This window comes from Physella acuta, unplaced genomic scaffold (genome assembly GCF_028476545.2).
Source record: "Physella acuta isolate Inbredline_101_S28 unplaced genomic scaffold, ASM2847654v3 ptg000453l, whole genome shotgun sequence".
Classification (NCBI taxonomy): domain Eukaryota; kingdom Metazoa; phylum Mollusca; class Gastropoda; family Physidae; genus Physella; species Physella acuta.
The window spans coordinates 979712-999920 of NW_026731972.1; the positions used below are offsets into that span (position 1 = coordinate 979712).

Here is a 20209-nt window from a genome sequence, read left to right on the forward strand (position 1 = left end):
AATTTATATATGAGGATTAACACGATAAAATTATGTCGATGGAAATGTTATTTGCGTAAGGCCGTAAAGAGTAAGTCAAAACGTGCCATTGATCTTATATTTCCCCATAGCCAAAAAGGTTAATTGATTGGGGTATGATTTAATTATATTTTAAAAAATCAATAGTAGGCCTATATTTAACTTTAATCTAATTGCTAGTTGTCCACAGATGCATATCGAATTTCACTAATAAATTATGCGGCATACTTTGGACCCATCGCCATAGGTGGATTCCCGATGTTCTATTCAATGATGCGGTCGTGTCACAAGAGGGGTGAGGAACAGCATGGACAGCGAGTGACATCCATTATTTTTTATTTAAAAAAATACTATTATAAATACAGTGTTATATAGGCACACACACACACATATACATATATATATATATATATATATATATATATATATATATATATATATATATATATATATATATATATATAATTCTCTTCTGGGAGACGCTAAAAAACAAGCTGTAAGCGCGCTCCCTACCATATGCCGCGGGTCGGCTCATATATATATATATATATATATATATATATATATATATATATATATATATATATATATATATATATATATATCATTATATGGGCTATTAAACGTGTGAGTGTGTATACTCCCGTTTGCAAAAATCTATCTACGCTCTGGTGACACAACTACACTTATGTCTTTAAAAATACATTGGTAATTTAAGGACTGTCTAACCCTTACTGTTTGATTGTGTTCCTATAATAATCGTCTAAAGAGATGCGATATGGATAATTTAGCATAAAGTAGATCTATCTATCATTCTAAAATCCGGTGACACCCCTCTGCAAGAATGCAAGATGGTAACATGAGAAGAAATTTTATCCTGGTAACTTTTTTCCATTTTCACCTGCGAAAATTTTCCCCTGTCACATGACTTTTCCATAGGCCAACGAAAGAAAACATTTGACAACTGGACCAGTTGATCACAGTGAATTCAGTCATATGTCATAGATCTAGATCTAGATCTATGTGTCTAAAAACGAACGCAGATACATGGAGGCTTAGATTTTAATCTCACCTGTATCGAATTAAACTTCTAGATTTTAACTTTATTCGAGAAAAATGTTGGATCAAAAGGAACACAAAGATCAAAATGACAATAGTAACAATTCGAACGGGAAATTAAAAAGTAGGCCACTTTTAAGATTTTATCCCTTTTAATTTTATATTTACAAATATCTTTTATTTGATAGCCTTATTGTTTTAAATTTTAGTTTTGCACTTCACTTTAAAGTTAAATATAATTACTATTACCAATATTGATCAATATTCTATGTTGTTGTTTACAGTTTTTTAGAAATGTTGTTTATAATAATTAGCGTGTATTTCGAAAATTGAAAATTCGCTATTTTCGGGAGGAAAAGATACCGATCGACGCGTAATTTTTTACTGAAACTACTTTTTATACTCTGTGTGTGTCTACCAAAAGTTTATTTAGGCCCCTAGCCTATTTCGATTTTAAAATTTTTGTGTTTATAAAAAATTTGGATTAACCTGCCACCATTATTTTTCCTCTTACATTAAAAAAAAAAGTGTCTCCGATATTGGTAGTACACAACTGGATGACGTCATACGCGTCAAATTATATTTTCGGACTTTTCGTCATTTTAATATAAATTGTTAATGTAGTATTTTATTATGAGTTAGACTTATAAAAATTATATTTACTATACACAACTAGGCCTATTAATAATTGAATAAATTATTAGGCATAGGCCTACTGAAAACTTGAATTACAACCACCATGTAGTAGTAGCAAAATATTTTTTTTTTATTATTAGATTTTAACATTTGTGTAAGCCAAGGCCCTACATGTCCAACAATTTCATACCAATACCATTGTCTAAAATAGTGAAAATGTTATAATATAGTTTATATAGGCCCTCTACAAAGGTATTCAGCTGCTTCTTATAGTTAGGCCTATAGATTATCAATATTATTAACCTTGCTTGAACACATTATAGTAAGTTATACAAATTCATCAGTTAAGCTAGTGATACTAATTAATGGAACCATTATCTCTCTTATGATTATTTATTCATTCTAAATATTTAATATGTAATTTAGTGTCTAATATATATATTTATTTATTGACTGCTTACTTCCAATTACTGTTGTTGCACTGTGAATTGCGCAAGTCTAGAGAAAAAACTTCAGCATAAGCTTATTTTATCAGTACATGTATATGAAGGCTTACTCATTGCAAGTTGTTTTTTTCTAGACATGTATAGTATTCATGTGGTAAGTGCAAACATGGTGTTACTCTGACAGATCCACCAGTATAATTTCTTATACAAGACCTGGTTTCAAATTAAAACAAAAGATAAAAATAACAAGAACCAAAATGGTTTGTTTTCCAAAAAATATTTATTTATTAGATTTAGATGCAATTATATAAATTTCAATTATCAATGAAAAGTACAAAGTAATAATGGGTTTAAGTTTAAGGTGTGATCGAGTACAACAAAGTGATTTATATAACATGTTTTAGTTGATGCAAATTAAAAAATGATCAGGTTGAATGAAAGTCATCAGTCCAGGAAAGATACAAAAATCTGCAAAGAAAAAAAAAGTTATTTGATTTGTTTACACTATACACTATACTGTGTATCTAATTAGAATACCATAAGTAAAATATAAAAAAAAAGATTAAAAACATAATACCATGTCATTACATACCAACCTTTATTTTTTAACAAAAAATTTAGCGCACTTTTGAAAAAATAGAAATTATATACATATTGTAAAGACATAAATATTGCAATCATTGCATGTAACTGTAAACATAAAAATATATAACAAAGGAACAAAGCAAATTTAAAATGAAACATTAATTATTTTTTAAAGCTCAAATTTTTAATAATCATGCTGTCCAAGGATTAACAGCAGATTAGGATGTAAAGCAGAGATCACTACTAATCTAGTCAGCTATTAGTGACTCAGCAGGTAGGCAAAAGTCCTCATCTTCATCCTCATCCGGTGCCCAGTAGCCTACAGTGTAGACAACAGACTTGTTCTTTTTAGCTAGTACTCTGTTAATAATCCTCACATAATAGCGATGCACTTTCTGATCATCTAGCTCCCACTTGTCAGTCAGCTGGACACCAACCAGGTCTTTACCACCCACTATTCTTGACAAAGAGGGTTTCCGCTTCTGTCAACACCACGAAATAGGGGATGGTTTACTGAGACATTTGATCCAGACAACATATCATAGATGGAATTTTCAGTATCTCTGCGTTCCATAGCTTCCAACTTTTTCTTCATCTGCTTTATTCGAGATTGAATGTCTGTGTCTATTTTGTGCTGTAACTGGTTTGTGTCTATGACCCAGTCAAACTCCTCAATCAGTTTGAGATTCTCTGCATGAACAATGTCATTCTTTACTGAGATCTTGACCCTTTCTCCTCTTAAAGCATCATCTATCTCCTTCAATACTCTGTCATTGTCAGCAAATCCATCTCCCATTTAACACTATCAATCTTGGTTCTCAATTCTCTTGCTGAAGATGTCCAGTTGTTCTTTGAAACCTAACCTGCAATTTAGCATATTTTATGTTTGAAATCATCAATAACTTACCCTTTCATGCTGTTTCTGCACCAGCCAATACCTGCTTTGACATCTGTTGTTTTTTTTTCTTTTATATAAAATACTTCCTCTTCCAACACTGGATCTGTGTCTGCTTTCTCTGCAATGATTTAGTATCTTTTCTTAGTTTACTTATTGTAGAAAAATATGAATTATAAAGGAAGTTCTGTGCAACTGTATTTTATAGCTGTAAGTTGATGAATCAAGTCATGACGTAGTATACTAAAATAAACAATTAGTGTTAGAAAAAAGTCTGTTACATTAGTAGTCTATTACAAATTACTTACTTAATCCTCATCACTCCCTGTGGAGTATAGGGCAGCAACAAATTCCTGCCATTCCACTCTGTCCTGGGCGAGCCAGTTTAGTTCATGTCAAGTCTTGCCAGCAGCTTGCACTTCTTCTTCCATCTCTCTCCTCCATGTTCCCAGTGGTCTTCCCCTCTTTCATTTTCCAGTGCCATGTTGGGGGAGTCATATTTTGCTCATGCGTAGGACATGGCCCAGCCATCTCCATCTCCTCATTCGAACTTCTGAAAATGCATTTGGAAAATTTAGATATAGATATCTAGGCATAAGTTTTTTTTAAAATAAATAGACTAGGCCTACTAGGTTTATTTCACACACAAAAAAACCATTTGTTTTTAAAATTGTGAGTCTAGTAAAAAGTTACTATTGTTTAGAGTTTAGAGTAGAGGTAAGTTAGAACTAGATCTAGATTTAATTACTTAACACTAAATAGGTAGATCTATAATTAAAAGTAGTCTATAATTAATAATTAGGTAAATAATTATGATCACTTAAAGTAATGTCACTTATCAGAAAGATCTAACCGTGATTCCGATGGCTGAATGATTTCTCACTCAGATTTCTATCAAAGAGCTGCAAGACCACAGACTGAAAAAAAAAGTAGATTAGAGATTCTAGAGTCTATATCTAGAAAATTAGATTAATTTTTTAATAGAGATCTAGATCTTCTAAAATAATTTAGATTAGGCTTATAAAAATAAAATTATACTTAATTGTACTATACTATAGAATATGTATAGAATAAAGAATCTACATCATCTAGATCTATTATTAAATCTAGAGATTCTAGGTTTCATAAATTGATCTAGATCTAGATTCTTGATCTAGTGATAGTGATCTAGCCTCTCCTAGTGATCTAGATCTAGTCTAGAGTCTAGCTTGACGATCATCTGGATCTAATCTAGATTCTAGATCTAATTCTAAGAATCTAGACTAGACTCTAGACTAGATCTAGACTAGAATGATAGAATCTCTAGATCTGGATTTAGATTTCTAGATGATATAATCTGGATCTATCTAGAATTTCTAGAAATTCTAGAGGTCTAGGTCTAGTCTAGCTAGATCTCTAGATCTAGATCTAGATCTAGATTCTAAATCTACCTAATGAGTCCTAATGACACTATTAAACCTTATTACTTTTTTTCGTAAAATAGTTTTTTTTAATAATGCTATTTTTAAAAAACTTATTAAATATACAATATTTTAAAAATCTTTTTAAAATAATGGCGGCTACAAAGCTATCGATTCAGACTTTGCAGGTACATTTAAACGACTTGTTGGTGGGAAATTAGCCGTTTTCAGACTTAATTTAAAGAAAATTTGCAAAACTCTGTCGAACTACCAAAATTTTAAAAAGAACTGGAATCTAATTCAAATAGAAAAAAAGTGATGAAATTACCTCTATTTTTGACAGCAATATTCCGAAGAAAGAAAAACTAAATTAATAAATATCGTCCGCCAAAAAATTTTCCAATATGTCAAGTAAACCCGAAAGGCAGAGAGCGTCAACGAAATGCCGGTTGGAACAAGCCGTTAGTCTATTTTTAGACTCACGCGCGGCGGTGACGGAAGCCTGGGACAAAAAGCGAAAAGGGAAGTCAGCGCCATTTCCAAAATGGTTGCCCTTAGAAATTACGATGCCGTAATACACGCTAATAATATTAATAATTATTTTTTTTTTAATTATTAATTTAATTAATGTCATGTTTCACTTAAAATCAGTACAGTAGGCCCTAATGCCCTAATTTATATTTTCCCAACACTATTTTTAAGTTTTGTTTGTAAAGTCCATTCTTTAAGCCACATACTTACTTTAAGTGTAATCAAGTGCAATGATAGCTGGAAAATACCCTTAAGTTAATTTCTTTTGTTGGGAAGTGTGAGGGCGCTATTATACATTTTTACTGTTCTCTATTAATATTATGCAATCATTTGTTTATCAAATTATCACGTTTTTTATAGCAGAATCTGGGTCAACACAAGAATCTACAATGAAACAAATAAATCATCAACGAATAAGAGACAGAGCTCAGGTATTTTAAAAATACCTCTTTATTTTAATCTTACAATTTTTATGGTTGTTTTACGGGGAGGGAACTGGACACCCCTCATTCTAACCAGGCTGATGTAAATTTGTACTTAGACTCAAATAATTTTTATTTCAGCAACTCAAGTCAGACCTGCTAGACAGTATGAGTGTTCAGCTGGAAGAGTTACTGGATGGCTTTGTATCAACTGTTGAGCAAATAGAGGTTGGGGAGGAGACAAGTGAATTAACGTCAACACAGAAAAAGTCAGTGGCTCTTGTTTTTAAAATACTTGTTGCTGCCATGTTGTGTAACAATACTTGTGGTCTAATGTTGGTGCATTAAAATACTTGTGGTTGTGTTCATGTGATCTGTTGAAACACCAGTGGTCATAATTCTTTGTTTGAATCTGATCAAGATATCACCTTGTTTTGTTGTTGCCTAACATCGCATTATTGCACAATCATTTTTTTAACAGATTAATATTTAAAGGCTTAGACTATAATATATTTAAATAATTTATATATATTCCTTCTAAGGGGAAGAAAGCAAGATCTTCCAGACAAATTGTTTGTGACAAGGCGGTCTGTTTTAACGTAGGAATTTTTTTCTTTTGCTTTAATGTTAATTCAAAATTTTACATTAGACCTGAAACTGAAATATACAAATAAATTCAATCTTTTCTATTTTTGAAATTTCAGTGAACTGTTTGAAATCAGTCACATCAGAACAATCTATCATATATTTGTTGCCATCTTGATTGTGTTTAGCTTAAATACAATCCTCTATGATGTTTTGGAAAAAGGATCGTAAGTCTACCTTAGTTTTCTAATTCTGCTCTGTATACTTTAAATTACATAGCCTCAGCATGCACAATTTCTCTGCCTAAATTCTTTTTTTTTGTAGGCCTATGCACATTTTAAACTGATCATATAAATTTTGAAAAACATTGTTTTTATAATTGATTTGAAGTTTATTACTTATATGTTTCAAATAAATCTGGTTTTAGAGAGGTTCTAATTTATGAACACAGAAGTTTCTTTTTATAAAGTGTTTAACCAATTTTTTACAACATTAAGTTTGTTTGAGTGTTGTAAAACCAGTCAACTATTAACCATTAAACATTTTTTGTCTTTAGATTTAATTTCAACTTTGAAATGATTCAGTGGGCCTTTGGCAAATTTCCCAAGGTCATGGCCATGTGGGTTTTGATGAAAGCAAGTACACTTATCATTGTTTATCCATCCTTTTACTATTGGGCAGCCAATCGTAAGCCTGGTAATGCTGGTAAGTTTTACGAAGATTTGTTTCTACAAACACTAACATTTTAAACTTCTAGATATTTTATTTAGCTAACACATTCCTTTAATATTGATTCAACCTAAACAGATGTGAATTTTTTTTTCTCTAGGATTGTACGATTTTGTATGGATCGGTCTGGTGATCATCTACCAGCTTGCGTTTCTTCTCATTCCATTGTTATACTTGATTGAACATGAGCTCCCTCCTGCATCGTCTGTCATAATAACTTCAGAACAGGTCAGTTCAAGATAGCACTATAAGTATGTCGCCCTTTCCGGAACTTTGCATTATTCATTAAAGCACATTTTTTATTCTTTTGAATTTTCTTCTTTTTTGTTTTGGTAATCATGCTAAAGTATAGTCCTTAAAACTACAGTGTGTTGTATCAGTTAAACAAGTTATTAAAGATAAATACATGTATTACCCAGGATACTGACTTTGTGACAATGATTTCAGTATGTACAAGTACTTCTGGTTGTAATTTTTTTGTCTGTGGGAATTCTCAGTAAAATATATTTATAGACATGCTGTTATGTATCATTGCCCTATTTGTAAAATTAACCGTAGAAAATTTTGTTTTCAGACAAGGTTGATCATGAAAACTCATTCCTTTATTAGAGAGAATACAGCAAGAGTCATGTATCAGAAAAAAGATGATGGTAACTCAAATTGAAAAACTTTATTTATCTAGTAGTTTCACTTCTAGAATCTGTTTAAACTTGTTTTTTATTTTTGATTTAATTTGATGCTTAGTTCAGTAAAATTAATTAACAGTGATGTATAAAAAGTACTTTTTAATTTTTCCAGATAAAAAGAGTGAAAATTCTTGCCCAGATTTTTCAAAGTATCTGTACTTCCTGTTTTGCCCAACTTTGGTGTATCGTGATAACTACCCAAGGTAAAAACACTTAAGTATCTGCGTTTGATTGTTCTGGCTAAATTTTATCTTACAACACGTTCTAATCATAACAACAAATCTTTGGTCCACATTTATTATTGCCTAATAAATGTATATTTATGGTTCAAACAAAAAAATAAGCTGGTTGAACTGAAAGAGATAGTAATGTACATCTATGTTAACATTTGATCATGCGAAAGAGATAGTAATGTACATCTATGTTCACATTTGATCATGTTAAGTTTATTTAGTTTATATGCATGGCTTAATTAGTATTTTTTGGCTGAACTAGTATACTGGGTGGGGGGGGGGGGGGAGACAACAATGACTTTTGTATTAGCAGTCAAAGCTCTACTGTATTATCACGCCCACCACATTCAGTCTATATCCTTGAGATATAAACATGTCATCAACTTTCTCTTCCAGAACTCAGTCGATATCCTGGAGATATGTTGTCACCAACTTTCTTCAGGTCCTTGCCTGTCTTTTCTACATTTACTACATCTTTGAGAGGTTTTGTGTGCCAGTTTTCCAGAACTTCAATGCTGACCACATCACTCCCAAAGGCTTTATACTCTCGGTATTTGGCTGTATGATGCCAGGAACCTTGGTCTTGTTTATTGGTGAGTGCTTGTTTGTTTCCTTTTGTGTGGATCTAACACCAGTATAGATTGTTTTGTTATACTGAGCATGTCTGTGAATGTTGAGTTACAACATTTTAAAGTGGAAATTTAAAATAAAAAAATTAAAGATAGTTTTATTCATGCTTGTAGATTCAGTTTTTTGATGTAGTAGATTTAAACTAATTAAAGATAAGAAATTTTCTGCAACTAACAGCTGTGTGTTTTATTTTCAGCTTTTTTTGCCATATTACATTCCTGGTTAAATGCATTTGCTGAAATGTTAAGATTTGGAGACCGGCTGTTTTATAAGGTTTGTTAATCCCTAATTGTTTTAGAAGGTTGCTACTCCTAACATGTCATTACATCTTTTTTATGTGCATTTGTTTTGGTCTATCATCTAGCAAAAAACATTATCTACACATTGTTTAGCTCAGAATTGAAAAGATTTTGTTTATTGCAGGACTGGTGGAACTCAACAACTTTCTCAAACTACTACAGAACTTGGAATGTGGTGGTTCATGACTGGCTGTACACATACATTTACAAGGATCTGTGTAAGGTAAATATTACCAGTGTAATTCTAGCACCATTTCCATTCACAGACTTAACCAAGGTACTCATTAAACTGAGTGGACAGAGCTCATAACACAAACCAACAGTTACATTGCAGGATCAAGCTGACCATTTGCATTAAAGTTACTAAAACTTTAAATGTGTTGTTTTTTATTGCAATAACTGGTGTACAACTTTTTTTATTTACTTTTTCAGTTCATTGGCCACAGCAATCGATCAGGTGCAATGGCGTGTGTGTTTCTAATTTCAGCAGTCTTCCATGAGTACATCTTGACCTGCACCTTCAAGTTTTTCTACCCAGTTCTCTTTGTAATGTTTGCTGGTGCTGGATGTAAGTTTTCCTGTAGTTACCTGCTTTTTGGCATTTAGTTTAACCTTCCCACAGAACAGTAGTAATAGGCCAGATAGTTTTCTCTGCACAATTGGTTACATCTGTAATTAAAGATTTAATATTTTCTGCTTAATTTTTTTTACTTTGACTTGTTCCATAACAAGGTTTGGTTGTTAAAGTTTTGTACTAGATAATGCAGAGTACAAATGTAATTTGGAATGTTTCCTTTTTTAAAATTTCAGTTGGGTTTATTTTTCTCACGGACAAGGGCTCAAACCGTAGCTGGAATGTGTTTATGTGGGTGGCCCTATTCATTGGAAATGGACTGTTGATGTGCTTATACAGCATGGAGTTTTATGCTCGGCAAAATTGTCCCATCAGAATGGTAATACACTAATAGTCACTTATATGTCACGTAGAATTACGACAGAACTTAAATTTAAAATCTACAACCAAATCATTTAGGGTTTACTTAAGTGGGACAGATTTGAGTTTAAATCAGTGACATGAATCTCAAGGATGTCTTAGAGTCCAACCAGCTCTGATGAGCATCTAACATTAAAATTCTAAAACATAGAATTGACCACACTACCCTTTTGTAGACAACCCTATTTCATCTGCCCATTGACAATTAAGAAGTTCTCGCTACACAAATCTTTTTGTAGGTTTAAAATCTGCACCTTGTTCTAAAATGAGCTATACAGTTTGTTCAGTGATAAAATGCAAGCAGAATGTAAATGCATCTATATTATCCCACTTAGTTTAACCTTACTCTCCTACAGTTGTCTTCTCTTGATGTTTTACCATTCATTCATAGCCAGGTTTTACCATAACAGCTTCTAGTCAGATTGCCAGTTGTAACCATTTTTAATTGTGTACTTAAATATTTTTAAAAATTTTGACCATTTAAAAATTGTTTTCTTCAGGAAAATTTTCTGGATCTTGTCATCCCACGGTCATGGTTTTGTGATCTGCCAAATAAAGAAGTTTAGTCCCCAGACCTCTGCTGTGTGTCTGGATCTATTGCCTGGTGATTTCTGTATGGTTTCTTCTACTAAACTTTGAGGGATATCTGTACAGGTTCTTGTTGAATTCACTGTGGGAGCTTTCAAGAGGATATCTTCATCAGTTTTAATGAGTTGGAAACATTCTTGAATTAAGGACTAAAAAGTTGTGTAGGCCAACTCTACTGTCAGCTGAAAAAATTTCTGACTTTTCTTTTTACTCCTGTTATTTATACTTTGCCAAATGTTTTTTTTATTCTTATAAAGTATGTGATTAATTAGGTTTATATTTAGTTAAAGGTTTAGATGAAAAGTTGTTTATGTTCAGTACCTCAATACTAAACTATTAGTCAGGTTTAGAATTGGTCATATTGAATCATAGTTAAACTCTTCCTAAACAAAGTAATGTATCTTGAAGTCAACCTGTATTTTTATTTTTGATCATTTATCTCATGGCTACTACTTTAATATCAAGTATTTTAGGCTAGTTTCCTATCATTAAACTAGTTTTTTAGGATTGTTCTGAAGCTGAGGTGCATGAAGGGTAGAGGGATTTTTTTTCTACTGCCAAATTTTTTAAATTTTACAATGTTTGTACATAAATTGGAAGGTAAGAAATGTCACAACACTGTTGGAATATTGGTTACAATCTTGTCGTATTGAAATGTACTTGAAAATATTGTGGCATTATTACATGTTGAACTACTGTGGCACTGAGATGAACCAGTGCGTTAAAATCTTGTCACACTGAAATGTACATACAAATATTGTGGGATTGAAATGTACATAAATATATTGTGGTATTTAGATGTATCACTAGTATCAGTGCGTTAAATTCTTGCCACATTCAAATGTACATTATAATTTGGTGGCATTATATGTTGAACTACTCTGGCATTGAGATGAAACAGTGTGTTAAAATCTTGTCACATTCAAATGTTTAGTAAAATATTGTCACATTGAAATGTACATTAAAATATTGTGGCATGTAATATGTTGAACTACTGTTGGAAAACCAACTGCCAACATTGGCGTGGTGCCACAACAATTAGAGCAATGACATGTCAACCAGCTGGCAAATTTCTTCCAGTCCAGTATTTTTGTTGTTACCCCGGTACTCCTTAGTCACTAGTTTTTGCCAGATTGACTGAATGATTTCTAGTTAACCAGTTTTTGCCTGTTTTAAGAATGAATTTAAATTTACTGGTTTTTGCCTGCTTGACTGTGTGAGTTCAAATTTATAGTTTGTACTTGGATGTAAAAATTATAAAAAGTTTAAGAAAATGTGAAATCCAAAAAGAAATCCTACCAAGGTAGAGTTTTTCAAAAGCTGTTAGCTAACTGTTATGTTAGTACAATATGGCATAATTGTGTAGCATATTGATGGTTTGAAATGTATCAACTTTTTCCGTAATTGCAGCTAATTCTGAGGTACATGATGACGTCCTTCCATGTCATGTGTAAAATCTATATTGTCAGGTGCTGACATCAAACATGTCATGTGCTGACATCTAAATGTCACATCACTTTGAGCATGTCATAGTGACCCTGGTCATCTGACTGCCAGATAAACTTGCTGGACATCCTACGACAACATCAAACTATTTTTACACCTAGTGCCTAGAACAAAGTAGCGTACAATTGTTTCTGTACCATCTACCAGATTCTGTATAAAGTTGTTTTTTTTTTTAGTTTAATACATCTTAATGTTACCATCTATAAATAAATGTTAGCTAAATTTTGAAAGTTGTAGCAAAATATAACATGTTCCATCTACTGCGATCTTTTAATAACATGACAAAATATTTACCTGACAGAGTGTGTTGAATTCCACCCTCCCCCACCAGCCATTAATTCTGTATAAAGAGGATAGTATTTCAGACTTGAAGAATCTAATCAATAAACATCTTAGTCTATTAACAAATACAATTTTGTATGGATTATAAATGTAGTGACCAACAAAATGTATTGGCCAGATTTAAATCCATATTTCAACCAACAGAGCCCAAGTTTATTGCCCTGAATGACTAACATCACTGGCAGATTGTTATAATATCTTACCATCATCTCTGGGGCCAGATATTTATATATAAATCACCATCTCTATCTATGGGGCCAGATAGTTAAATATAAATCACCATCTATATCTATGGGGCCAGATATTTATATATAGATCACCATCTATATCTATGGGGCCAGATATTTATATATAGATCACCATCTATATCTATGGGGCCAGATATTTATATTACATGACAAACACGTGAAGCCAGATGAAAATAACACAAGACCATCAACATAGCTTTGGCTAGATTTGTATCCTACCTGTCCCTCAACCTCCAACTGGCCATGCTGTAGAGTGTATTTCACCCTCTGGCCATGCTATAGAGTGTATTTCACCCTCTGGCCATGCTATAGAGTGTATTTCACCCTCTGGCCATGCTATAGAGTGTATTTCACCCTCTCAAGTGGCCATGCTATAGAGTGTATTTCACCCTCTGGCCATGCTGTAGAGTGTATTTCACCCTCTGGCCATGCTATAGAGTGTATTTCACCCTCTGGCCATGCTATAGAGTGTATTTCACCCTCTCAACTGGCCATGCTATAGAGTGTATTTCACCCTCTCAACTGGCCATGCTATAGAGTGTATTTCACCCTCTCAACTGGCCATGCTGTAGAGTGTATTTCACCCTCTGACAATGCTATAGAGTGTATTTCACCCTCTGAGAGTTGAGCTGTTTCACCTATTGTGAGGTCACACAAAATTTTCTTTGTTTACTGCCATTATTGATTAAATGCTAAAAGTATATTCAGCACATTGTTGTGTTATTGTTTGTTGAGTTGGTATGAAAGTGGTAGTTTCATGTTCAGCTGGTGTTAAAGTGATAGTTTTAATGTTTAGCTGGTGTTGAAGTGATAGTTTTAATGTTCAGCTGTTATGATTCTTACAACACATCCCTTTCTCTACTAGTATAACTAGAGACACAGTCAGTGTTATTTACTAAGAAACATCGTCAAGTGGTCAGAACATTAAATAGCCATGCTGCTGGCTCAAGTTATCTCGTGGTCAGCTAAAGTTATCTAGTGGTCAGCTAAAGTTAACACGTGGTTAGATGAAGTTAACATGTGGTCAGCTAAAGTTAACAAACGCTGAGACAATCGGTCGGTAGATGTGAAACAGATGGCCTCTACTTCATCTGCCCTAACTCTTCAGAACAGTACTGATACACTGAGCCCCTCCCCGAATGAAATGGAATTTATATAGAAAACATATACTTTTACCAGTGTCCATCCCCCCTCTAACCCTATAACTCACATAAGGCCCTACATCCCATATGCTAGTTTGCACAAGATAACCCTATAACTCACATAAGGCCGTACATCCCATATGCTAGTTTGCACACTATAACCCTATAACTCACATAAAGCCCTACATCCCATATGCTAGTTTGCACAAGATAACCCTATAACTCACATAAGGCTGTACATCCCATATGCTAGTTTGCACAAGATAACCCTATTACTAACGTGTGGCTCGCTAAATGTTTACATCGAGATTTAGACTTGTTATGACGTAGAAATATTGATTTATTCATGTGTCAGGTGGTGTTTTTACCTAATCAGGTCCCACAAGCTTGAAACAATTTATTGAATTGTCTCCCTTGCTACCAGAATAACAATGAACAGGAAATTTAACTCTTAAAGATTTGTTAAAGTTTTGTTAATAATAGATTAAATTTTTTTTATTACGTTACAAATATTATTATATATTTCCCTTTCCTTTGTGTATTTTAAAGCGCCATTGTATTCATCTGTACTGAACTAGTAATCAGATAGTTTCTTCTGAAAGCTATTTAGTTAGCCTACAGTTCTATAAATAACTACCTCGTTCCAAAATTCGACCGTCGACACTTTAATCCTGCTCCAATATTTTAAACATCCTCACCCCCCCCCACCCCACCCCGGACTTCCCACCCCCAAAACCCAAATATCAGTTCAGCTTGTGATCTACGTTAAAGGCTACTAGTCCAGTGTCATAAGCTTAGGTCAACATTCCTGTGTACTACCTAACCTTTTATTTTTGTTTGCTTTTTTTTTCACGTCTGCTGTCTACTACTGGCTAGTGGGAACTTAAGTATGTTCAATGTGTCTTTTGTATCTGAAATATCGGCAAATATCCCTGTATCTGATACTCTTTCAAAGTGTCTGAAATATCGGCAAAATGTCCCTGTATCTGAGAGATCTTAAAGTTGTTTGAAATATCGGCAAAATGTCCCTGTATCTGAGAGATCTTAAAGTTGTTTGAAATATCGGCTAAATGTCCCTGTATCTGAGAGATCTTAAAGTTGTTTGAAATATCGGCAAAATGTCCCTGTATCTGAGAGATCTTAAAGTTGTTTGAAATATCGGCAAATGTCCCTGTATCTGAGAGATCTTAAAGTTATTTGAAATATCGGCAAAATGTCCTTGTATCTGAGAGATCTTAAAGGTGTCTAAAATATCGGCAAAATGTCCTTAATCTGAGACATCTTAAATATGACTGAAATATCGGCAAAATGTCCTTAATCTGAGAGATCTTACAGGTGTCTGAAATATCGGCAAAATGTCCCTGTATCTGAGACATCTTCAAAGTGTCCCTTGTATCTGAGAGATCTGCTAAAATTTAATTGGTATATCACGAGATCTGCAACTTCCTTTAAATATGTGAAATCTTCAAAATTTCCCCTTTTTTCGGTGAAATCTTCAAAATTTCCCCTTTTTTTCTGTGAGATCTTCAAATTCCCATGTATCTGAGAGATCCAGTAGGGTAGCGAGGGAGGGGCGGGGGGGGGGGGTGACATATGTCCCCGGGCGCCGACCTTAGGGGGCGCCAAAATGGGTTGGAAAAATAAATTGAAAGGTTGAGGGGGGTGCAAATCGAAAGTTTGAGGGGGGGGGGTGCAAATCGAAATCTCGAAAGGGGTGCAAATCGAAAAGTTTGTCCCCGGGCGCCGGGAAGGGTCGCTACGCCTCTGGAGAGATCTGCAAAAATCCATTATATATGTGAATCTTTAACATTTCCCTGTATCTGCGAGATCTTCAAATTTTCCCTCTTATCTCGAAATCTACAAACCAAGATTTCCCTTGTATCTGCGAGATCTGTAAAATCTCAATAGCTGCGACATCCGCGCGTCTTAAAATAGCCACATCCGTTCGTCATGGTATCTCTATTCTCGTGTTAAATTATTTTTTGCACATTAAATTTGAAACAATTGTCCATTCAATTATCACACCAAGTTTGCCACGGCATACGACGTGATTTTGTCACGTCTGGACTGAATCGTGCCGGTAAACAGCAGACATCAACAGCTATTTACTGACAAATTTCCCAGTTCTGCTTGAGTGGTTGTCTGCTGGTTACTGGTGCGAGACGTTATTCAACAACCGAGACGATCCAGAGATACAACCCGAAGCCTCGTCATAACGCCGGTACGTTGCTGTTTTATCATCACATTAACTAAGCACTTATAATTGAACTCATGTAATTTATAATGTACTAGACAAAGAAAGATCTAGGTTTTGAGGTGTTTTTTTACTAAGGGGGGTGGGGGGGATAACATAGTCTATAAATAGATTCATGCGAGGGCTGGATCTAACGTCTATTCCCAGATCCGCCTGTAGCTACGATTGTAGGAAAAAAAGTCACAGGAAAAAAAAAACACAGAAAAAAAGTCACAGGAAAAAAGTCACAGGAAAAAAAGTCACAAATATATATTTGCATGATATTTGTTAATACTCTTATGTATTAAATATTTAGAGAGTGCAAATGAACTTAGGATTAATTAAATGTAATGTAACGTGTGTAGGCTGTATTCGCATAGGAATTTTTTATAATTCATCTAAAAATATTTATTATGAAGTATGTAGATTGTAATTATTTTAAACTTAAGATTAGTAGCATTTAATAGAATGCTCCAAAGTCCACGTTTTTCATCTTGTTTTTTTTTAAAATACCAATATTAAATTACCGTGAAATAGTAAGTTCATCTGACTTGCTGCCCTCAACTCATGGCAACAATAGTTATGTTTAGTTCAACCACCTTTACTGCCCACACAAATACGTAACAAAAGTTGAGATTGTTGTGTTAATTATCTTAGGGTATTTTTACTTACTGTTGTTATAAATCATAATGCTTTAAACGTCTATAAATAATTCATGCTATAAAAAAATACAACCCACAACAATAAACAGACAAAATTTTACAATTCCTAACAAATTAATAAAAATATTTCTAAAAATATTTTTGTGACTTTTTTTCTGTGACTGTATTTCTGTGACTTTTTTCCGATAAAATGTTTCCACTGTGACTTTTTTTTCTGTGACTTTTTTTCCTAGCAAAAACTGTGACTTTTTTTCTGTGTTTTTTTTTTCCTGTGACTTTTTTTCCGTTCACCGTAGCTACACAGCTAAACAGCATGAAATATTTGTAACAAAAAACTGTTAAAAAAGGAAAGTTACCCTTTCAAACCGGCGCGGTCCGTGTGGCAGAGGAAGTAGATTTCACCTGTTTCTGTGACATGCATAAAAAAGATAGTTTAGCCATGACAAATCATTTAAAATGTCCCAAAATTCGAAACAGAGTTGTGAAATTAAGAATAAGATTGGTCTACATCTTTGGAAGAAACTAAAACTCCAAAAGCCACTCAGTAGATTCGTCTCTGAGTGTTGTCAAGCTCCCATTGGTCGCCTGACTGGTCATGTTAACCTGTACTGCAGCAGACGTATCATTAGGCTCTCACTGTACACACACACACACGCCAATACACGCACGCTGTGTATCTCTGACACCATCTGTCCGCGTCCGTTGTTTGTTCAACAGGGAACCTGGTCCTCTAACGTTAAACGTACGTAACGTCTTTCTTTAACAATCCACATCCTGGAGGGTTGAAACACGCGCTTAACAAATTCTCAAAATATTTCTTCCCCTAATTGTAACCTATACGCTGATTTTGACCTTTTTGTGCCTGTACGTCGCCCCCCCCCCCCCCCATTCCACAAACGCAAACACACAGACATAAACATACATTCAGTTGACAAGAATCATTAGCGCATGGTTATACTACAACAGTACAACAGGTGTCGAAAAACAAACCTCAAAAACTGGATGTTGCTATGCTCTAGGATCAATTATTCAAAAATAATTTGCTAGTGTTGCTGGTTGAGAGCTTATGCCGCACGGGTTAGGATTAAAATCATGGATAATCCGAGTTACCAGGATAATCCGAGTTACCAGGAGGAGACAGCCCGGATAAACAATGACAAGAATGGAGTTAACAAGCCGGTCAAAGACAGTGGCATAACTTTTGAAGGTAATTGTGTTTTTTTTTTTGTTAATTGCAATGGCTTGTGTTTTTTTAATGAATTTACTTGTGGTGTTCTGTGCCTGTGTCATGTTTTATCTGTGTCATGTTGTACTTGTGTGTCATATTGTACTTGTGTCATTTTGTACCTGTGGTGTGTCATGTTGTACTTGTGTGTCATATTGTACTTATGTGTCATGTTGTACCTGTATATCCTGCTGTACATGTATGTCCAGTTGTACCTGTGTCATATTGTAAAAATGCATGTTGTACCTGTGTCATGTTGTACCTGATGCATATTGCAAATATTATCTACCACATTATGCTAACGTTGTATCACCCATATATTTTATTATTCACCAGATATTGACAGTAGAGCTCCTATATTATGTTCTGACCATATATTTTACTATTCACCAGATATGAACAGCAGAACCCTTATATTATGTTCTGACCATATATTTTACTATTCCCCAGATATGGGCAGTAGAGCCCCTGTCTTATGTTCCAGCCGTCTATCTCTAGCCATCATCTCATGTCTCGGCTTCATCAACCTCTACGCTCTTCGTGTCAACATGAGCGTTGCCATGGTGTGTATGGTTAACCAAAACCGCCATAAGACAACTCAGGGGGAACCAACTCTAATGTAACGTCGTCACGAGCTAGCGCGTGCCAACAGGTCAACACGACGAGCTCTTCAGCGCTGGAGGTGAGTTGGACGAATGACGTAATCTTGGTCATCAGCATAATTTCTGTCTAGATATCTCAATCAGTTTCTTCCAGGCATCTCTTCGGGGGGGGGGGGGCGGAGCCCGAAAGAGATGGATTTTATATAGTAAACATACACTTTTACTAGTGTCCGCCCCCCCCCCCCCCCGAAAAATGTTGACCGCCCCCCCCCCCCAGAAAATTTCAAGTGCCCCCCCCCCCCCCCGGAGAAAAAAGTCTGGAAGAAACACTGATCTTAATTATTAAAATATGGGGCTTAACAAACAACGGAAGCTGCAGTAAACCTAATTAGAACACAAAAACAGAAGTTTCAGCGAACATCCTTTTGCTTTGCCAATAAAGGATTTATTATCTAATTATGAGCCCCCTATAATAGATTTAGCCTGATTAAGGTCTTTAATCGCACCACGCCGCCGCATAACGCCATATATATATATATATATATATATATATATATATATATATATAATATATATATAGATATATATATATATATATACTAGACTACCCGTCATCCGTTGGATAACTGTGGGTTTCGGGGGCTCATCCATCAAAAAACATCACGTCTGTCACTCAGAGGCATAGCGACCCTTCCCGGCGCCCGGGGACAAACTTTTCGATTTGAAACCCCCCCCCCCCCCCGCAAGATTTCGATTTGCACCCCCCCCCCCCCCCTCAAACTTTTGATGTGCACCCCCCCCCCATTCAAACTTTCGATTTGCACCCCCCCTCAACCTTTCAATTTATTTTTTCCAAAACCATTTTGGCGCCCCAACATATGTCCCCCCACGCGCCCCCCTTCCCCCCTCCACCTCCCCTCCCCCCCCCCCCACCTCCCCTCCCCCTCCCCGCCCCCCCCCCCCCCTCCTCGCTACGCTACTGCAGTGTCACTTATCGTCACAAAAAACAGATCCCACATTCAAAAATATGTTTCTTATCTTTTAAAAACACCGAAAACACCGATTTCGGACTATCCCTTCATATACTGACGTCACATGTGACCTACTCAACTCTACTTCACCTGCCCAGTGTCCCGCCAAGTCTCAGACAACATGTTTTTATCGTTTAAAAAACGATTCCAGCCGAGCATGTCTCTGGACCACACTATCCTTTCATATGCTTAGGACAAAGAAACAGATGAACTCTACTTCACCTGCCTTGTATCCTTCCAAGTTCAGATAGGCAACTTTATCATTCACATCTAAAAAAAAAAAAAAAAATATCATTGACATATTGGTCTAGAACCTGTGCCACCCACATGAGAGCGGGCTACGCTACCAACTTAGCTATTTACACGTGACGTCACAAGTGAATTTTTATACTATACTTATGCAACTTGATTAAGCGCATAGATTCTAGATCTAGGTATAGTAGTACTAACTTTCAAATTAAATTTTATCTTAAATTAGCCAA

General features: G+C 34.8%; 1 protein-coding gene and 2 long non-coding RNA genes across 5 annotated transcripts; 2 read left to right on the forward strand and 1 right to left on the reverse strand.

Annotated features, from left to right (window-relative positions):
* The first annotated feature begins 959 nt into the window (after positions 1–959).
* On the forward strand, positions 960–13539 carry LOC131943325 (sterol O-acyltransferase 1). 2 transcript variants are annotated; one of them, XM_059303370.1, is made up of 15 exons: positions 960–1201; positions 5934–6001; positions 6134–6261; positions 6535–6591; positions 6697–6804; positions 7134–7282; positions 7407–7534; positions 7881–7956; positions 8105–8195; positions 8622–8818; positions 9052–9128; positions 9279–9377; positions 9587–9722; positions 9965–10107; positions 10649–13539. In XM_059303370.1, the coding sequence occupies exons 1-15, from the start codon at positions 1135–1137 to the stop codon at positions 10712–10714; spliced, it is 1590 nt and encodes a 529-aa protein (XP_059159353.1). In that variant the 5' UTR covers positions 960–1134; the 3' UTR covers positions 10715–13539. The 2 variants fall into 2 exon arrangements, with proteins under 2 accessions (XP_059159353.1, XP_059159352.1); XM_059303369.1 differs by having other exon boundaries at positions 961–1201; positions 5931–6001.
* Positions 2529–5609, reverse strand: LOC131943326 (uncharacterized). The gene is made up of 5 exons (XR_009386882.1): positions 5368–5609; positions 4493–4556; positions 3948–4192; positions 3652–3760; positions 2529–2627 (listed from the first exon to the last, which is right to left on the reverse strand). It is a non-coding gene; the product is annotated as an uncharacterized LOC131943326 (long non-coding RNA).
* Positions 13540–16013: 2474 nt separating the features above from the next.
* On the forward strand, positions 16014–18771 carry LOC131943327 (uncharacterized). Of its 2 annotated transcripts, none has more exons than XR_009386884.1 (3): positions 16014–16195; positions 17844–18076; positions 18545–18771. It is a non-coding gene; the product is annotated as an uncharacterized LOC131943327 (long non-coding RNA). The 2 variants fall into 2 exon arrangements; XR_009386883.1 differs by having other exon boundaries at positions 17917–18076.
* Positions 18772–20209: the final 1438 nt, after the last annotated feature.

What these genes read in the sequence shown, in the direction of transcription:
- LOC131943325 (XM_059303369.1), top strand. Translation starts at nt 1,135, where the DNA reads ATGTTGGATCAAAAGGAACACAAAGATCAAAATGACAATAGTAACAAT. An exon ending in TTCGAACGGGAAATTAAAAA is followed by an intron (nt 1,202 to 5,930) that starts GTAGGCCACTTT and finishes CGTTTTTTATAG; the next exon opens with CAGAATCTGGGTCAACACAA. An exon ending in TTAACGTCAACACAGAAAAA is followed by an intron (nt 6,262 to 6,534) that starts GTCAGTGGCTCT and finishes ATTCCTTCTAAG; the next exon opens with GGGAAGAAAGCAAGATCTTC.